This window comes from Coturnix japonica, chromosome 26, assembly GCF_001577835.2.
Source record: "Coturnix japonica isolate 7356 chromosome 26, Coturnix japonica 2.1, whole genome shotgun sequence".
Classification (NCBI taxonomy): Eukaryota; Metazoa; Chordata; class Aves; order Galliformes; family Phasianidae; genus Coturnix; species Coturnix japonica.
The window spans coordinates 955,224-975,666 of record NC_029541.1 but is presented as its reverse complement, the minus strand read 5'-3'; the positions used below and the strand labels follow the sequence as shown (position 1 = coordinate 975,666).

The 20,443-nt window shown below is 47.8% G+C and overlaps 1 protein-coding gene across 1 annotated transcript; it reads right to left on the bottom strand.

Moving 5' to 3' along the window:
• Positions 1 to 576: 576 nt before the first annotated feature.
• IPO9 (importin 9) lies at positions 577 to 20,402 on the bottom strand. Its single transcript, XM_015884841.2, has 24 exons — positions 20,214 to 20,402; positions 18,495 to 18,556; positions 17,835 to 17,921; positions 17,220 to 17,421; positions 16,781 to 16,869; positions 16,441 to 16,527; positions 15,754 to 15,873; positions 14,577 to 14,677; positions 13,661 to 13,719; positions 13,004 to 13,155; positions 12,232 to 12,330; positions 11,991 to 12,097; positions 11,276 to 11,415; positions 10,864 to 11,023; positions 9,727 to 9,953; positions 9,364 to 9,512; positions 8,335 to 8,463; positions 7,578 to 7,853; positions 5,849 to 6,015; positions 3,870 to 4,003; positions 3,423 to 3,542; positions 2,815 to 2,916; positions 2,023 to 2,099; positions 577 to 1,639 (listed from the first exon to the last, which is right to left on the bottom strand). Exons 1-24 carry the CDS (start codon positions 20,380 to 20,382, stop codon positions 1,529 to 1,531), a joined length of 3,126 nt encoding a protein of 1,041 aa, XP_015740327.1. The 5' UTR covers positions 20,383 to 20,402; the 3' UTR covers positions 577 to 1,528.
• Positions 20,403 to 20,443: the final 41 nt, after the last annotated feature.

The following is a 20,443-nucleotide window of genomic DNA, read 5'->3' as shown; positions in this document are numbered from 1 at the left end:
GGAGGTGTTCAAGGCCAGGTTGGACGGGGCCCTGGGCAACCTGATCTAGTAAAGGTGTATGTTTGGTGGCCCTGCCAGGCAGGGGGGTTTGGAACTACATGATCCTTGAGGTCCCTTCCAACCCGGGTCATTCTGTGAGCACACACAGCACAACCGGCAGCAGCTCCCAGCAGACACAAACGGGGCCATTTGCACTTTAAAGCACAACCAGTCGCTCTCCATTGCCTGGAGCCGTTCACCTCCAGTGATAGACTCACCTCCACTGTCAAGGACTGAAGGCTACTTTGTGCCCCGCTATCAACACAGCAAAACATCTAAATCCCACTAAATCAGAGCAATAGGACACATAAGGACTGCTTGGAGGTTTTTGGATACAACTCAAAATGCATCGATTCCACTAAGGAACAGCAAGTAGAACCACTGTAATGGCTCAGCCATCAGCAGATGATCCATTACAAGACTCCCTTTCTGGCTGGATGACTCCTGTGTCACACCCCCATAGGAAGACATCCTTTCCTATGGAGAAATACACCTGCCGTTTCCTTTCAGGTCCTGTTGTAAAGAAGGAAACCGAGGTACGTCTCAATAGGTTTTATTTTCATCTTCCCCCCCAACGGGGAACCAAAGGCAGAGAGGTGTTGTGAGATACATCGCGCCCTTCTTACAGCTCAAACCAATTTGCAAATGTTATTTTACCACCCTATAAAAATACACACAGGAGTGTGAAGGAAGCAGAGTAGTTCAGAGTGGGCTGTCGTGGAGCACATCTGCCAAATACAATCAGTTTTCCTCCCTGGAAACGGTGGCTCTTTGTGCTCCATTAATCCAACGGCTCCAGCAGCCACAGGGCACAGGAACAGGACAGTGGTAGCTCCCCTTAACACGAGCCCACCAAAGCTCTGGTGCAGAACTGCTCCCATGGGACCATGAAGATATGCTCTGCTTTATTGTCTCAGCTTCCCATCCAGACTCCTGCAAACGGGTTCTATATTGTTCAGGTATCTCTGAGAAGAGTCTATGGTTCTATAAAAAGAAGTCACACTGTGAGATCGAGAGATTGACCCTGTGTGTTACACGAGTGTGAAGAGGAACAACAACCTTCCAAAGTCCTCGAGATACGTCCATAGCAATCTGTGAGCGACCCAGTTCCTTTCTCAGTCTGGCTGTGCTGTGTGTTACTCAGTTCAGTGCCCCTTCCCAGGCACAGTTTGCTTTTAAAAACATTAAGGACATGTTCTGCTTTTTTTTTTTTTTCTTTTAAGAACTTCCTGGAAAGTTACTGTGGAAAATGAAAGTGCTCCCATGGTGAGACCCATGTGCAAAGCTCCAGACTTCTGTCTTTGCTGCTTCCTTAGTATTCCTTCCCTTAGCAGATTTGTTAAGATGAGGCTCAATACGTCGCCACGAGGCCATCATCCACCTCTAACAAGCAGGTGGGCACCGGAGATTGTTTTATGTTTAATCATAAAACATGGAATAAGCCAAGAAACATGGTTCGGATATGATCAGTGTGCTCTCTTGGGTGGGTTTATATGCCAATGGCCTGCAGTACTCGCTTTTCATTCTCATTGAGATGGTCTGAAAACATGGCATAGCAGGGCTGCTGTGCAAACTGACACAGGAAGTCAGTGAGATACGCCTGCAAGGGAGACAGAAAGCAGAAGTCAGCATCACATCCCGGGAGATCCTACTTCTATCCTGCACCATAAAGGTGAGCACACATCAGATAACACACAGGGACTGCAGGAGGGAGCGATGCAGCAGGAGGGATACGGCTGGGAAGGGCTCAGAGGGAGCTCACAAGGAGTAAAGTACAGCACAGGGCAGCGATGGGGAATGATGTGAGCTCCCATCTCCACTCTGCTGCTGATTTCAGCAAAAAGCTGCAAGGCTCCCAGATAAAAGTCTCACCTCCCTCCGTTTGAGCAAGTCTTGTTTGCTCACAAGTTATAGATACAATAAGGAAAAACAGCCCCAGTCATGATTTGATTAAAATGAAAACAACTCATTCCAGAGCATCACCTGGAGGTCTATTTGGTAAAGAGGGTCCTTTAATGCATCTGGATCATCCTCTTCGTCATCTTCATAGTAATCCTCATCTGTCAGAGGCAAGGCAGCACATATTAACAACAAACAGAGCTAAACACCCCAGGGAGTGTTCTACTGGACTCTTGTAACCCAGCAATCCACACACAGCTTCAGTGCTGCTGTACAAAGTTCTGCACCCAGCATGTCTGCTCCTGAACTTCCAGGGTTAGAAACAAAACTGCACCCATGAAGGGTCACAGCAGAAGTCCCAGGGAACACAGAGCTGGGATGAGCATCCACGGGATACCGGGTCAGCGAGTTTGTTTGTGCGCTATTATCTCAGCCCTAATCTTATGTCAAGGTGACACACTTTCAGTTCTGTGCTAAGTAAGAAATAATCCCTTACTGTGTTTAGCCTGTAAGGTTCTCTTTCCTAAGACTGTATGCAAACTGGAGAGGGAGGACTATTATATGTGCTCCATTTTCTTTATGCATCACTTCTTCTTCAAGACCAAGCAAGTTCACCCACTGCTATGATGCTGCCATTCCAGGTCACACCTACACCTCTGCCACCAACTTTCCCTTAGGAGGAACAGCTGCCTGTACCTCAGCAGCATGAAACCCGCACAACATTCAAACTCCTGTCTGAAACAAAACCCCACTGTGACATTTCCCTCCCTTTGCATCTCATCTCTGTTGCGCTGCTGTCAAGGAAAGAAAACTTAAGACTAGAATGTCATCCACTCTGCTTTATCTCCAAGTAAGCACTAAAAAGCTGCGACTCACCATACTTGTTTGTGGAAAGAATATCTGATAAGAACTGTCCTGTTAAGCCCTCATCTTCATCCTCATCCTCTTCCTGGTCCTCCCACATATCGTTTGAATCATCTGTTCAGAAAACACAAATTTCAAGACATAAATAACAGCCAGGATGTCCAGCCTGCCAGTCGTTATGTAGAGGCTGAATGGTTGTTGTGCAGAAAGCCTTGAGCTGCAGGGGCAAAGGGAGCCACCTGCAGCCATTACTGTCCCATAGGAGGAAGAAACAAGAATCAAACACACCAAAGCAAAGATGATTCTCCTGGTGTAGTCAGATCCCGACATGCAGATACAACTCCACATGTAAGACCATCATTTCCAGATATAAAAACACACCTCTGAATCACTATTTAAGCCTTTGTTTAACTACATACACTGGTTCATTGCAGGGGAGTCTAGACTCAGCTAAGTGACTTTTAAGCATCTCTTTCAACTCCAAAGATTCTGTGGTTCTAATTACAGGTGTAATAGTATAATAGTTATTATTGTCAGTTTCTTATTACTGTAAACGATTCTGAAGAGATTACAGAGTAGATTCGAGCCATTACAGATGAAAATCAATCCCAGTGTTTCACCTTGACTCCAATCTGCAGTGGTCTGCCTGGATGCGTTGGCTTCCATTGCATTAGAGAGTTCATTTATTATTAATTTTAAGATTTTTACTAACAAAGGAATGTTTGTCCAGCGTTCAGGATCTGCAAGAGAAGAGAAAGAAACATTCGTACCACTCTTAATGAAAAGCTGTTTGTCCCTAATGACAGAAGGAAAGATCCTATCAAGGTAAGAGCTGGGAGCACTAATTTAGGTGCTCACACATTAGCAATTACCATTGGACCTGAGCTGGTACGTGTACCAACATCTATCACCTACATGATGGATGGATTCATTCTAAAAAACCAACCTGCACCTCCTCTGTGAGAGGAAATACCTCCCATAGCTTTGCATTATCTGGTATGTGAAGCCTTTCATAGCATCCACTAACAGGAAAAAAAGGAAGTGAAGGCAGTAAAATCACGACTTACTTTTGGCCGATTTGGATCGTGTCCGTATTCCCTCATCCATGTTGAATATTTCTTCTCCCTTTACCCTGATGTCCTGAAGCCGTTTGTCATCCGTGTTGATGCCGTACTGCAGGAGTTTACACAGTGCTACTGAGCTGGGGAGCAGAGAGTGGGACAATTAGGGGTGGGGATTCCCCTGCTCACCCAGCAGGATGGATATGGGGAACATCCCTGAGCAGCCATCAGGTTCCCCTTCTGACCCACTGCCACCAAGTACAAGCACTACAGAGTTCTCCAGTTTCCCCTGTTTTACATTAAGATGTGGAACAGCCGCTTCTTCATCCCACCATCCACAGGGATGGGGACTGAGGAACACGGAAGGGTTATTTGGTGTCAGTTACTCAGCTTACTTGATGTGAGCTATTTGTTTTCCTTTTACTAACTTCCATCTCCCTGGATCTGAACATCAGGCTCTTCTGTAAAGGCATTCCTTCTCTTCATCACTCAGAAAACATCCAGCAATTCCTAATGCACCGTGAGCTCCCTTGCTGTAAATAACCCCAAAGTGGGGCCTAGAACAGAGCACAGCACTGCCAAATCACCTGCACACAAACCTCTGTAACACTGGATGATACACAGTGCCGTACAACAGGCTTCACTTTGCTGTCAGCTGCAGTGCTGGCTGCCTCAAACAGCCTCAGAGCATCCTGCAGAGCTCTCAGCTCACCTTCCACTGCAGTTTATAATGAGAATTTCACATCCAGAAACAATCCTCATCCTGCTCAAGAAACCATAATGTTACAATCAGTCCCGTGCTCACTTAAGACACCTGTTCCCTCCCACTTATGTGCCCCTGTTCCAGCACAGAACAGCAACAGAAGCACTCAGAGGAACATCAAGGATTGCTCCAATTACCACAGCTCTCCTGAACCAAACTGACAGCTCAGGAAAATAATTCATTTTGCCCAGTGCAGGTGTAGCATTACAAGCGTGAACCAGCTTCCCTTCCTTCTCTTTTACAAATACCTCCACAGTAAGAGGAGGACCAAGGAGAATCTCCACTCTTTACTGGATGAGGCTGGGAATGTGACCACTGAGGATAAGGAAAAGGCAGAGGTTCTGAATGCCTTCTTTATGTCTGTCTTTAAAGGTCAGACCAGTTGTCCTCAGGGTACTCTGCTCTCTGACCTGGTAGTCTCGGCTGGGGAGCAGACAAAAGCCCCCTGATTCAGGAGGACACAGCCAGAGAACTACTGCTCCAACTGCACTGCCGCAAGTCCATGGGGCCAGATGAGATTCACCCTCAGGTGCTGAGGGAACTGGCAGAAGTGACAGCTGAGCCGCTTTCCATCATCTATCAGTGCTCCTTGTTGGCTGGTGAGGTCCCGGAAGACTAGAGGCTCACCAACGTGATTCCCATCTACAAGAAGGGTTGTAAGGAGGATCTGGGGAACTACAGGCCTGTTAGCCTGACCTTGGTGCCAGCGAAGGTTATGGAGCAGATCGTCTTGAGGGAGATCGCGTGGCAAGTGTGGGACAACCAGGGGATCAGGCCTAGCCAGCATGGCTCCATGAAAGGCAGGTCCTGTGTGACTAACCTGATCTCCTTCTATGATCGAGTGACCCATCTGATGGATGAGGGAAAGGCTGTTGATGTGGTCTACCTGGACTTCAGCAAAGCCTTCGACACTGTCTCCTACAGTATTCTCCTGCAGAAGCTGGCAGCCCGTGGCTTGGACAGGTACACCCTTGGCTGGGTAAAGAGGCTGGAGGGCTGGGCCCAGAGAGTGGTGGTGAATGGAGCTCAATGGTGTTCAAGGAAAGATTGGATGTTGAGTGGAGGGACATGGATTAGTGAGGGTGGGTGGATGGTTGGACTGGGTGATCCTGTAGGTCTTTCCCAACCTTCTGTGATTCCTTCACACATAGCACATTTAACTACAAGGGGATGATCAGTTGGCTGTGATCAAGGCACTGGTGCAGCTTACAGCGCATCCTACCTGACTTTGCCTTCGTACTGCCCATAGAACAGGTGCTGCCTGCTCATCCATTCAGCCATCACAAACTCCAGGGCAGGCTTGCCTGTTGGTCCAGGGAGACTGCACAGGAACTCGAGGAGTGGTTCCAATTGTGAGTGAACCAAATGAGCGAACACCATAATCAAGGACTGCCAGGGAGGAAAAGAAACATGAGCTGTACATTATTTACTGGCTGAAAATGTTTTATCAAATATTCAAGAAATGGGGTGCCCTGTAGGAATGGAGATGGTGCTCACTGACCCCAAGAGGAAAAGAAAGTAAAACCATCTGCAAGATGCAGTGTGCTACAAAAGCAGGAAAGGATACTGCTACCATCAGCAGCAATATTTAACCCACAAAAAACAGGTCAGGAATCCATTTACTCACACCCATGCCCCAAATCAGCAAATCTTCCTAACGTAGAGATTAAAAAGCAATTGAAAAAAATGAATAAATGAGAGGCTGCAGAGGCTTCTGACCACCAAAAACATCACATGGCAAAGGCAGGTAGTGCAGGTACCCATGTCTGCTCCCTGGTCCAATGCTGTACACACAGCCCTGTGCACAAAGAGCTCAGAACGCTCACCACACTAAGGCACAGAAATTGCTTGTCCACAGCCATATTCTCCACCCCAGGTGTATTCCATCACCACCACACGTCTCCCAACCACCACACAGTAATGCAGCAGCATTCCTCCTGCTCTGAATTTTAAACTGCAAGTTTTAGGGAAAGAACTGCAAGCTTTAGGAAGGTATTTACAACACACAGATTTCCTCAGGGAAAGATGTCTCACTGCAGACTCATCTCAGGCTAAGACAGAGAAGACATTCAACATCACTGGGGCTTGTTCTCTTTCACAGCTGCAGGGGCTTCATGAGACTTGTTCAAATTTAAGCCTCTACATCTTTTAAATCCCAAAATAGCCAAAGCCATTTTGCATAGCTATGAATGAAGAGTGTTTCCAAGGGGGAAAAACTGAAAAAAAAATAAATCAAGGCCTGAAGATGAACTCTGTGCTGATATTTGAGTGGCCCTCGTGACTCACTGGGTACTGGTTTGAAAAAAACACAGCACTACAAATCAGATACCCAAGATAAAAGGGTTAGAACTGATAAGTCTCAGCCAGGGTCTTCACTGAGGGCAGAGGTGGGTCCTGGCAGCACAGTGCCCTCCCACAGCTGCTGCTCAGGAAGCAGGTGCTGAACTTTAAGGGCACAGACAAGAAAGAGAATCAACATTACTGGGATAAAATCATTCTACAAACCATGCCACTAAAAGTAGACCAAGGGCAGAGGAGACCGTGATGCTCTCATCTGACCTCTGTCCTGATGCAGGCCAACTACATGCCCCACCTCCTAAAGTTCACCTGGTCTCAGCTCCAGGCTATTCACACAGACACACTCAAAGGCATGCCCTTGCCACAACACCCCTAATGAAGGTGCTCTCTAAAGGTTCAGTCCTTGCAAGCAAAAGGTCATGAGACTATTTAAGGTGCATTAAAGCTTACCCAATAAGAGCCTGGCTTAACAGGTAATCCAGACAGCACTGGATGAACAGAGCAGGCTATTTCCTGAGTACTTCACAGGGTACACAGAACCTCTGAGTACATAACCCACAAACAATCAGGCACATGCTTTTATTTGCACTTCTAATCTGACAGTTTCTTTTTGCAGCACCTCTTTTCACCCTCCTGGCCTCCCGTCTGCTCACCTGCATTACACTGAGCGTCTCCGCTTGTTGCATTTTGCTCAGGATGGCTCTCAGGATCTGGTCCAAGTTCTCTCCCAGCTCACTCCCTGCTTTGGAAATTAAAGTGGAAACCAGCCTGCCCACAAAGGCAGCAGTGAACTCTGAGGTCCTTGGATCCAGAAGCTGGCTCACCACTTGCATCACATACCACAACCCATTGTGGCCTTGCTCATCATGCCACTGTGCAATCTGCTCCAATGCCACTGAGACGTACGCACGCAGACACTCACCACCATTCTGTAAGAGAAAGATATTCTGTTAGAATTTCCCTTTCTAAAACCACCATCAGCTAACAGCAGAGTTGCTAACAAGCACAGCTCAGATCAGCACTACACCTGTGAGCTGAATCCTTGCTCTCCCCTCCATTCAGTCTCTGAATCAACCAAAAGAAGTTTTATCTTCCCCTTCCCACTTAAATGTGTACACAAGAAAATGGCAAGAAGGAAGATGCAGGAGGTTCTGCTTCCTCATGCCCGAGAGCGTTCATTCACTCCGATCCTTGAAATTACAGAATGATCTCAGCAGAAGTCATTGCAGGTCTCTGAACAGCAATGCTTTAATGACAGGCTGGAGGCAGTAGAGCCTCCCAGGGAGCTGATGATACAGCTACTGGCAAGCAAAGCCTGAGCTCCCTTGAAGGATTTGCTAACTGTCTCATTTGGTCACTTCTCTCAAACTCGCCTGTCCCTGCAGCTCTGACCACTCCCTACAGTGTTACCTGCATGGTAGCATTGTCATCTGTGTTCAAGCTGCACTGAGCCACCGCAGGGAATGCCTGGCAGATCAGGAGCTGGGACAGAGGAGGTTTGGTGTTCCTCACAACTGTGGTTAATATATCAATAGAAGTCTGAAAGGAAACCACAGACAAAAGCACTGTTACAACAGCAGCCACAGCACACAGAGTCAGCACTGCAAGCACCTCAGTCACGAGCAGGAGAGATGTAACCCAGCACTATCATAATATCTTGATGTTACACACAGCAATATCTTATTTATTTTAAAAATCACACATCCAGAGCCACTGTAATGGCCATGGACACACAGTGCTGTGCACTGCCAAGTTCCCAAGGTAGTTCAAACATTAAGAGTGGTGTAAAAGCATTCAGTGTGGTAAGCAGCTCCACAGGGATATACATTATCCTGACACAGTGATCAGAGCAACCAGAGAATTGTTCTGGCCGACTCACTCCATTTTATCCAGATATTTACTTTAATCACCTACTAGTGATTGGTAGAGCAATACCAATCAACACGCAGATTATAAACATCTTGATTAAGATATTTATGGGCTTAATTCCATAAAATCATTTGACAGAGTCAATGCTCAGTCTTTTCTAAGTCGAATTTCTAGAGACAACAAATGTGTGCAGTTTATCTCCAGCAATTCATACACGTGACATATAAATCAGAAAAAATATCTCAGAAAAAAACACAAGGAACGGTTATGTATTCTGCTGGAGAACAGTCCACTGTATAGGAGAGATTGTCACTGGTGAAACTTGATTATGGCACAGCAGAACAGCTGGGGATGTGCTGCAGGGAGTTGAGGAAGTCCACAGCACACATTACTTATGGAAATCTCTCCCCCCTCCTGCAGTTTGCCTTCTCTCCACAAAGACAATTCTACCAAACACTGAAGTCATTGTTGAAAGCAGTTTAAAACAACCTTCCTACTCGTTGCAGAGCAGCCATCCTTTATGTTAAAGAATCAGCCCCAGCTCAGACCAGGTACCACTGTAGCACTTACTGCACAAAGCCCTGCTGGGATCTTGTCAGCAGGGGCCTGCATGATGCTGACAAGAGTTGGTATTAGCCTCATCTGCATTGGACCCTGGCAGGCTTCTATCTGAGCTAGCTCCTTAAAGATATCTTGGGCAAGAGAAGCAACAACTGGATCTGGAGAGAGAAAGCACCATTTACTAAAACATACTAACAAACATCTCAGTTTTTGCTGCCACTGTTTCAAACTGGCAAAGCAGTACTTTCCCTTCTAGCTTTACAGTACGAATCAAGGCTCATGCAGTTACGATCTATTACATGTTCAGCACAGTCACATCCCCATCAAGATCCATTAGCAAAACCAACCGTGCTTGACAGCTTGAACACACACCATTGCTGTACTTCAGGAAGATTGCGATGGTGAAGGGGCAGATCTTGTTCTCCACACTTGCTGTAAATGCTGGGTCCACCGTGCAGACAATGCACAGCGTCTCCATCACCAGGTTGAGCACCTCCGAGCTGAACTGCGTTGCCAAATGGATCAGACCATCAAGGATGCTGGGAAGGAAAGGCTGTAACACATGGGTGCTCTCAGAGATCTTCAGCTGGTCACAATAGCTAGACATGACACAAAAACACACACAGAACACAGTGAAGTGTAACAATGGATTATATATAAATACCCATTCTTCTGTAAGTTGACTCCTCTAACACTTCTCCCCATCAGTACACTTCTTCCTTGATCTCTCAACCACATCTCCTCCTCATTCCACACAACAGCTCACAGAAGCTGAGCTGAGCCAAGCAATGCTAAAACGTGCAGCTCTGAAACAAGCTTCCAGGGTTCCTAAGTAACAATTCTCTCTTTAGAGCTGCCCACCAATGGAGGGCATTAACCTTAAGGACAAAAAGCAGTGTGAGCAAGTGTCACTTCTTACAAAGCATTTAATTAGCATTAGTACAGGTGAGCTAGGAAGGATGAGAACATTTCAGCAGTAACAGAACAGTAACTCCCTGCCTTTATTCATCACCATCTCAGTGCAAATGGAACCTAAGTTGGTTTGGGGGAGGGGATGTGTGTGTTTAAAGAACTAATTTCCAGTTTTCATTTCACTTTTGAATCTACTCAGCAGATCTTCCCTTTTTCTCCTTGTTACTTGGGGAAAGAAACCAACAACTTTCTTTATTGCCCTCATCTGTCCCACAAGGACACGTTCTGTTAGTCATACTTGTGTCCACACAGCACCAACCAGGGTTTCATTTCCATGTTTGTCATCACCATCTAGTTCTGCTTCCGTTTGGGACCGTATCTATTGTAACATTGTTCTGTACATAACCTTGAACCTCAACTTATTCCTCATCAGAGTTACCCTGCTTTGAACCTGCTCACTTAAACTTCTCACACTGATACTTAGATCTTTCCACGCCATTACTTTCACAGTCTGCAGAAATAAGCTATTTTAACATACCAGCTTTAAAAATGCAATTTCTACCATGGATCCCTGAGCTTTGGAGTATCTTTGCTTACCCCCAGATAGCTCTGACCGCAGAGATTCGGACAGAAGGTGGCTGGGTTTCATGCAGACCGCTGACCGTGGCTTGCAGGAACTGCTGGATGAGCTCTGGGGACATGGCCACTGTGAAACGGCTGGCGGCCCAGAGAGCCCGGCCCAGGAGAAAAGGGGACACTAAAACAAAGCAGAACAAACACAACAGCCATTTCACAATGAGTTTCATGAATTCAAAGTCAGAGTTGCTTCCTCCTCCTCACCATCATAACTATTTGGGTTCTTCTGTTGTGACCAGCACCAGCCTCAGCTTAAAGAAAATGGGATGCTGGCACTGCACTACAGCACATGCACACCACAGACACTTAAACTTGTAAGTCCCCAGGCTCTGGCACTCAGCAGCAGCTGGACCAATGGCCAGGGCTGGTGTACCTGAAAGGTTGAGGTCTGCAAGAACGACGTTGGTCAGGAATCCATGCATATCAAAATGTATTCGGCCGTTCTTCACGCTGTCTGTAATAATGGACTTCACAGAACCCAGGGCCAGCATACAAGCTTCATGTATTTTCCACCTGCAGAAGAATCCAGATGCTTTTAGGCTTTTCTGCCCACCTTCACCCCCAATGAATAAATCCCTTTCCACATTTTGGGTTAAAAAAATAATGTGCTGCTTCTACCACTTTTTTCCCTTCTGAAGAAATAAACAAATAAAAAGACTTTGTTCTGAAGGATTAAAGGATTTGTTCTGCAGTCTCCAACTGCATCTCAGTTGATTATTCTATGTATGCACTGAGAGAGATGCCTGAAATTCTGAGCCCACTTAACTGAGAAGAAAGCGAAGGTTTTGCCCATGTCTCTTTGGATCACATATAACAAACAACGCTTCACAACAACATGCTTTAAGGAACTGTCAGTCAGGGTTCCCAAAAAGAAGCCTGGGACAGAAACCTGGTGAAGGGCTTCAACTGGAAGGTTTGTGCATCTGCCTTGAGAATTACCCTACTCTCTTTTCCTTCTCCTAATCAGTTCTCAGCTTTCATCCTTGCCCATCAGCAGCAGTGCCACAAAAACAACGCATGACTGACTTGTGTTGCCCTCAGTACTACAGAACCCACCGCTGCAGCTCCCTGCTGTCCCATCTCCTCACCAGTGCTCAGCACCACTGTTCTTGGCCTGCTCAGCTTCCTGTAAGTGCCTCGTAGCTGCTGCAGCCAAAGCACTTGCACTCTCATTCTGGAAATCAGCAGCCACAGCCTGTGCAGAGGGAAATAATCCATGTTGAGTTGTACAGACTTTTAAAGGCAGGCTTTCCTCCAAACACTCAACATGAAGCTAAATGTATTGTTCTCATTCTTTGGTTGCTTCGAAACATGGAATATTTTTCATACCAGCAAGAGATCTTGAGCAGCAATCCTCACTGTATAGGAAAAAGTATCATCATCTTCATCCTCCACAAACTGCTGCGGATTTGCAGTCCAAACCTTTATCTGAAGCAGGAAGACAAGAAGGAAAGGGAGGATAAGAAGGATGATTCTTACACGCTGTTGCAGTAATCTCTGAAAAGAAGAAGCCTTCTCTGCCCTGAGCCCATCTCGCACCTCTGCCCCTCATCTGAAATCAGCTTCAGAAACTCATGACTGAGCTGAAATCAATGCTACACTGCTTCATTTACAGTTGAGGAATGGGAGAAGCGGATGAAGCTCTAACTGCTTTTATGCATGCCTACCTAAACAAGATAAACAGGAGATGGCTTTCAGGCTTGGGAGACCTGGAAGCACAGAGAATAACCATAAAAACTATGTCACACCGCTTGCACAATCCTTTCACTACCACATAGCCACAGTGTGGCTATGCATTTCAGTTTGGTCACTTTCCTTTTCACAACACATTCCTTCACTGTTGCACACACGCTATTATTGATAGGAACACCTGGATGCTGTGAGAAATGGATGGAACAGCACAGAACCATAAAGGTTGGAAATGACCTTTAAGATCATTTAGACCAACCACCCACATGCCAACAGAGCTGCCCACTAAACCACATCCCTCAGTAACCACATTAGCTTACAGCAGCTTCCATGTGTTGAAACACTTCCTTGGACATTAATTGGTTTAAATCTCTTATCTCATTTACTTCCTACACAAGACAAACCTGCTCACCTGCTCCTCTGTGATCTGCATGTAAAGAAGGATGTAGTAGATCAGCTCTGGCAAAGCCTTCTTCACTGTGCTCTTAAATTTGTTGTTTTCCAGCAAGGCATGAACAAACTCAAATATGCTGAACACCAGATTTTCAAATCCCAATACTTCACCTGAACAAAGAAACGAAGAGAAGGGCCATGACTCCAAATGCTAACATACATAGAAGTATAAACGGGTGTCAAATACAATTACAGACTGTTAGGCTGTCTGATGGGGTAATGGCTGTTCTTGCTCCTGGACCAGCAATGGCAGCAGCAGCCCTGGGAGGACTCTGACTTGATCACCTACTTCTCTCTTCCCACCTCACTGCACACCCCTCACTAAAATTGATCAAGCCCAAAATAAAACCTGCTTGGTTTTCTTTTGTCCATCAGTTTTACCTCAAAACTGCTGCAAAACTCACTCCTTGAGTCGTTAGAAACTTTAAGTTATGCAGCTTCACTGATCACAGCCACATGATACTTAGAACAGCGTCCATCACTTCTTTCCAACACTGTAAATGTACATTAAGCATGAACTCCCGAGGTGTTTCTGCAACTGTTTTGACAACAGCAATATTAAGGTAAGTCCATTCCTCTCCAGAAGGACTCAGAAGTGCAGTTCAAAAGTCCTTACCATCAGAATCCACAGGATCCTCCACCTCCTCTGTATAATTTACTTCTGTTCTCACATAAGTAGATGGAGTTAAGTAAACACATGTTTCTAAGAAGATGCACCTAACAGGAATTAAAATTCCTAATAATGACTATGCTTGCTCTCTTAGGGAGCACAGGTTACACACAGTGCTGTGTTTCAAACAGAAGATGAGACCTGGGACTTCCTGCCCAGCTGCAGAAACCACTTCTCCATCACCTGACAGCAACCCTGGGTAACTCCATTCACACACAAATCCTCCAAGGAAACCCAAAGGTTCAGCCACACTACAGCTCTGCCACAATGGAACCACTCAGATCCAGCCTTCCCAGGGCACAAGGAGCTCATTCTACACCCAACAGCGAGGAGCCACAGCAGCACAAAGTTAACCTGGAGCAGATGTGGAAGACCTGGCTTGTCAGTTTGCACGTACCATGAAAACTACCAGCAGAACATCTCTTTAACATTGCAGATTGTTCAGCAAAGTGATGACTAAGTGATAACATTTAAAAGGCAAATCACATTCAGCTTCAGCAGCAAGCATAACCAGTCATTATTTCTGCAGCAAGGGATAAGGTAGGTTCTCCTTTGAAGCCTTAACATCACTACCAGGCATTGTTTTAAGAAGGCATTTTTCACTGAAGAGCACCAGAGAGAACACAGAGGTTGGCCACAGTTCTGCAGCCAGCACAGTGTGGGGACTCCCATCGTTTATCACAACTGACTCAGGCCAAAGGAATTTCATGGAGCCCAACAGAAACACCCACAGAATCTATACAACAGATCCCTGCGCTGCTGGTCATGGTCTAACACTCTCCAGCCAAGTTCAAGTCCTTCTTGGGCACAAGATAGTTTGTCTTGTTTTACTCCGGTTAAAAGCATTCACTGCAAAGGATATAAGGCAGCACTTTCTGTAAGGGTGTTCCACACGATGGGCAGGATCTGCTGCATTGAGGACACCATGTGCTTCGGGTAGTTCTTCACCAGTGCTGTTACAGCCTGGAAGGACAAAGAGCAGCAATCAGAAGGGAAACCAGGGAACAGCACCAAAACTCAGCTCATGGGCTGCACTTCCATTACCAACATGGATAATCCCAAGTCCTGCTGGGACTGCTCTCAAGAGAGAAAGGGAAGAAGAAAGGACATCTTTCTGTCATTTACTTCTCAGTACTCTGCTGAGAGGGGGGAAAAAACAAAAGGTGGGAGTTTGCAGCTGGTTCAAAACGTATCACCAAAACCATTTCCATTCTCTCTCCCATTGCCCCTGCAATTCAAGAGCTCCTGTAATCATCTTATCTGCAGAGCTGGCTTAACCAATCCCTTGAATTCTCTCATTTCTGCATTACAATGACTACAAAATGCACTTTGCTGGAGGGAAAGGCAATTTATAGGTCTTACACCTGAAATCATTTTGCCTTAGAAAATTGCTATCATTAACTTACAAGTCCTAAGTGACAAAACCAGTGGTTGTTCTGTGCACCCAGCCAGAACGCTGCTCCCCTCACAGAGAGCTGCTACCATCCATCAATGGCTCCTACTGCTTCTACAGCACTGCAGCCTGCACCGAGAGGCAGCAGCAGAGGAAGCAATGGGATGCAGTAACACAGTGCTGCTGCCTTGAACAGGACCACAAAAACCAGTTCCACAATACGGAACTTAACAGCTGCTCCTCTGAATACCACAACAGCATCCTCCTGCACCTTCCAGCATTTAATTTCTTGGCTCCAGAGCAAAGCTGATCATTATGAAAAAATTTATGCTTGTTTACAGTAACTCTGCATTACCATTTCTCTCAAGGAACGCAGCTGAATGGGCTTCAAACGTCCACCTTCACAAAACTGCACCCGACGACCCAATAATGCACCAACACATCCCTATGGAGCTCACCACACACATCTTCAGCACAGGCACAATCCTGTATCAAAACTGCATGGCACTGGGAGCCAGAAAGCATCACAGCTCAACACAGGCAGCATCAAGCGAAGCAGCACACAGCACCTGACCTTCTCTCTTTCCCAGCACACCTGGCAGCGCTTCTGTATTTGGTCATTTCCTATCAGTGTTAACCAACTTACTTTCAGGACTTCCATCTTAAATCCACTGTCTGATGTGGGTCCGTCAGGCATCTGCAGGGCCTGAACAAAGGCCTCCGTGAACTGCTGCACCACAGGGAATATCAGGACTTTGGCTGCACCCTGGTTAAAAATCAGTGCAAGCAGAGGTGAGTTCCAGGTACCAGATATCTCTGTGTCTGACAGGAAAGCAAAGGGCCACCCTCTGCTCAGCCAAACAAGTGCTGTGAGCAGAGAACCACCAGCGGCCTGAGGAGCACTGCTGTGAGTCCTCTGAGGCAAACACAACAAGTGTTCTTCCAAATGTCAAAGCACATTTGGAAACATCTACCCAGGGCTGGACAGGAGATCCATACGTGTTTACAGCTACCTGACATCCCCCTGGCGTCAGGAAGCTCCTCCAGGGATTTCCAAGCAAAGAGGCTGTTGTCCCCACCTCCAACCCAGGCTGACCCCCCTGTCTCCAAGCTGGCCCTGCACATCTGTTAAACTCAGTTATGGAAACCAAGCACAGCATCAAGGTGTGCACAGAAACCAGGCAGCCTGCCACTCTGAGAGCAGGAAATGACACCCACTTCTCTGTGTTACAGCTGGCACCATGGAGTTCTCTCCTATGTTTCATTTAATGACATTTTAGAGCTTCACTTCGTTCCCATTCAGTACATGATGTAGGGTAGGTTGAACTCTTGCCTTTTCCAGTTCCTCCATGTTACAGATCATATGGGCACACGTGGTAAAGATCTCCACTGCACGCGACCTCGTGCGAATACCATATACCTGCAGAACAACAGAGAGGGAATACCAGACATTTTAAAGGGATACTTATTTTCTGCTTTATTTGATTCCTTTTTATTTCATTACTGGCTTCAAACATTTCAGTTTACACATTGGCTGTCACAAATGGTCACAGCACAGAGGAAACACTTTAAGTCTTACCATGGAACAGTTCAACCTTCACATCTGCCGTTTCTCTGCTCCAAGAATATTCCCACCAATGCAACTCAGAACCCATTTAAGAGTGAAGATGTACCTCAGCCATTGTGAAGATTTTGTACATCTCTGGGAGGATAACAGGAGCAACGTGTGGCATCTGCGTGTCTGTCACTTCCCGGGTAAACTCTGCCAAACAGAAAACAAGGGAACTTCTAAGAAGAAAACAAACACATAACAACAACACAGAGAACGCTGGGAGATGAGTTGCTTCATGCTTGCTTAGACCAGCGCTGGCTGCCCTACCCACAGCAATCCCTGAGGGACAGCAGACAAATGTCATGCTGAAAATGGCAGATATCTGAGAGCTGGGAGTTACAAAGCTGCAGCCTGCAGCACAGAGCCTGACACTGAGCACTGTGCCCTGCAGAGCAGCAGCAGCAAGTTTTAGCTCAATTTGCAGTACAAAGGGACAGAATGCTTGGGGGTAAGGAAAAGCCTGGAGCACCTCCTTGGGCAGCCTTGCTGTGTACACGTACCTGTCAGCACTCTCATGGCTCCATGCACCACGTTCACGTCTCCACTAACCAGCATCTCCATCAGGAGGTTGAAGAGCTCAGGCCAGGCTTCAGGCCAGTCCCAGTGGGCGATTGCTGACACTGCGTAGGCAACACTCGAGCGCACTTTGCTGATGGATTCTCTCAGCCCATTGGGTAGGAGCTCTCTAATAGCAACTTTTGCCTGTAGAGAACCACAGTGTTTAGCAAAACATCTCCAGACCAAACCCTGCAGACTGCACCCTGTGTTTCTTTTTAGGGAAGGCTGCTGGGTGCGTTGTAATGTAGTGCTCGCCTCATGCAGAGCCCTCAGGCAGGAACACAGCAACTGCTGAGAGCTGCAACAAGGCAGGACGCAGACATGGATGGAGGACACCCAGGGCTTGTTGAGATAAATACTGGTTCCAATGTCAGGGCCTGTGCTTGCTTTCTTTGGAAGATTTGGGTGAAGGAGAACCAGGCACCCAGCCCAGAAGGGACAGAAGGAAAAAGGGCAGTGCTTCTGGGGCACCATTCCCAAGATCTATTTCAGAGAACCAGTTAATATTCTTAGTGGATAAAGCATCTTAAACCAGGAAACACAAAGCAAAGCCTTACCCTCTCTGTGGTCTCTGGAGGTCTAAACTTTTCTGACTGAGAACACCAGTGAGTTTCCACATACTGTTTCAAAATGACGGATGCCAGCTGCGTTAGAAGAGAGGTCACAAATTAGGAACAAATCTCATAACCACAACAAGCACCACCCCCAACCCCTCAGCTCAGCCCCCCCCCCCATCCCATCACACTGCTTGGACCAAAAAGTCCTTGTCACACTGCTGAAAAAGCCATAGCAGTAAAAAGCTGAACTGATGGCCATTCCTCACACAGCGACAGCTTACACACTGCTGACACCAGAAGGCAGCTATTTCTCACCTCTACAAGAGCACGAGATATAGAGCACATGGTAACCACAGAAACACAGAACCTACACCTCCTTTGCAAGGAGGAAAACACCAACAGGAAAAGCTGTGGCAGAGAGAAGAGGACTTTTGCTGCTGGTGCCCACTGTGCACAGCCAGCACCACACTGGGCAGGCCCAGAAAGTGCTGCTTTCAAGAAAGGAAAGGTCAGCACACCTGGATGTGCTGAAGGAAGAAGTGATAAACCCATAGAAACTAAGGGAAAATGGAGGGCCAAAGGAAAACCACCTCCAGCTCCCCCAGGACACAGTGGGAGGCCCCACAAAGCGCAGTGCTGCCCATGTGTGTGTGAGCTCACCTGCCGGATGGCCAGCGCTCCCTGTGGATCCACTGTCAGCTCTGCCAAATGGACACCAAACTCTGCAACACAGAATAAATGCTTGTGTCAGAACTTTCATTCCCACGCAGGGAAACTCACCGAGACTTTAGGGGGAAGACACAATACCAACAGTGTGACTCATATGTAAGATGGAGAAGACAATTCTAGTGCAGAGCTTCTCACATAAATTGCTGAGCATTCATCCTCCCCTGTGCTCTCTGCACAAACTTCATTTGTTGTCTCAGCATCTCACTTCTTTCCCTCGTGGGTTAAAACCTTGCAGCTCAGGTTAACAACCAGCACAGGCTGAGATGTACTCGGCTCCCCATGGCTGCAGCTCTAACTATTCATCCCTGGGTCAGGACAGGGCTGTGGGTGTCCAGGTGTGTGGTGGGGAGTGGGACCAGATGGCCTTTAAGAGCCCCTTCCAACTCAAACTGTGACTCCATGAATTTAATGGTTGCACTGCCCTTGTTTTTACTTCCAGTGTTCTACCTTTAAAACATGCTCAATGCCAGCATATTTCTGGTTTCTTTATGGCACTTTAAAGCGCTCCTGACTCACGTGATCTACATTTCTTTCCCACAACAACACAGTGCTGCTCTTGCTCCTCCTCTTAGCATCTGCAAGGAGGATACGGCTCGTTCCTCCTGTGCTCCTCGACTCCCAACAGCACAAAGTAACGCAGATGAATGGAACCCAGAAGGCCTCCAGCCCACCCTTGTAGCAAAGCAGCATCAGCAGGGTCAAACCAAGTTGCTCAGTGTATTTTCAAGCTTGGAATCAGCAAAGCTTCTCTGGACAGCGTGCTCCAAAGGCTGGCAGTGCTCATGGAGGACAGCACCCCCGATCCACACAGTCTGAACCTGTTTGGAGCCACTCCATGGGAGCAGCCTGGTGAGCCTCCCCCAAGCGAAGGCATTAAAGCTTCAGAGCTGTGATGCCCTAGGGAGGACAGCAGTGAAGTGCAAAGTTACTCTGGGATATCTATAAAGCTGTGACATGTAGATGATGGGTTTGGACTCAGTGATGCTCTCAGGTCCCTCCCAGCTTGTGATATTGTGACTCCATGACTCCATTCCTCGTCCCCTGGATCTCCCTGATCCATAGAGCTCAGCTCTGCCATGTTCCTGCCCATCCCACACAGCACTGCCGGACCCGTACCGCTGCACCACCACCTCTAAACACCCAACAGCCCCGTTGGTAACAAACTCATCTCCCTGTACTGCACCACGGGAGCGTCACACACAGACCACAACAATAAACTTTCCCTTCATCCTCACGTCCCCTGGGAGCAGCCCCGGCCAGTCACACCCCCCCACCTTCCTTCTCTTTACCGTCAGGTTCCTCTGTTGACGTTTCTGAGCTGACAGACCTTCAGGCGGCACGAAGGGCCCCTTCAGAGCGGGCAGGGGCGGCAAAGCGCCATTAGGGCCCGGCCGGACCCCACAGCGAGGCCGCACGGGGCCGGTGTGCGGTTGTTGTACAGCAGACACCGGTGTAGGCCACACACCGCTCCGTGCCCAGCCGTTCCCCGCCCCGCTCCCGCTCATCGCTGCCCCACACGCGGTCGGGGCCTCCGTGGGCTCCGCTGTGGCGGCTCCACCCCCCGCGGCGCTGCCCGTTCCCGGCCCAGCTCCGTCCCCACATCGCCCCGCTCCTCACACAGCCCCGCGGCGCGGCCCGGCGCTCACTCACCCTCCGTCACCTCCAACACCTTCACCTGCTCCTCGGCGGCGGCTCGCACCGCCTGCACCGGGCACAGGATCCCGGTCAGCGTCTCCACCAGCGCCTCCTTCAGTCCCTGCGCTACCGGGCCCGCTCCGCCGCCTCCTCCCGCTCCTCCCGCCGCCGCCGCTCCCGCCATCGCCCCCTCACGCTCCGCCGCCGCCGCGCGGGATACGGGGCCGCCGCGCGCCAAACGCACG

Excerpts from the sequence above, each read along its gene's own strand:
- IPO9 (XM_015884841.2), bottom strand. The coding sequence starts at position 20,382 with ATGGCGGGAGCGGCGGCGGCGGGAGGAGCGGGAGGAGGCGGCGGAGCG. Across the intron at positions 15,874-16,440 it reads ACATGGAGGAACTGGAAAAG|GGTGCAGCCAAAGTCCTGAT; the intron begins GCAAGAGTTCAA and ends ATTTTTAACCAG. Across the intron at positions 11,416-11,990 it reads AACAGTGGTGCTGAGCACTG|GTGGAAAATACATGAAGCTT; the intron begins GTGAGGAGATGG and ends ATTCTTCTGCAG.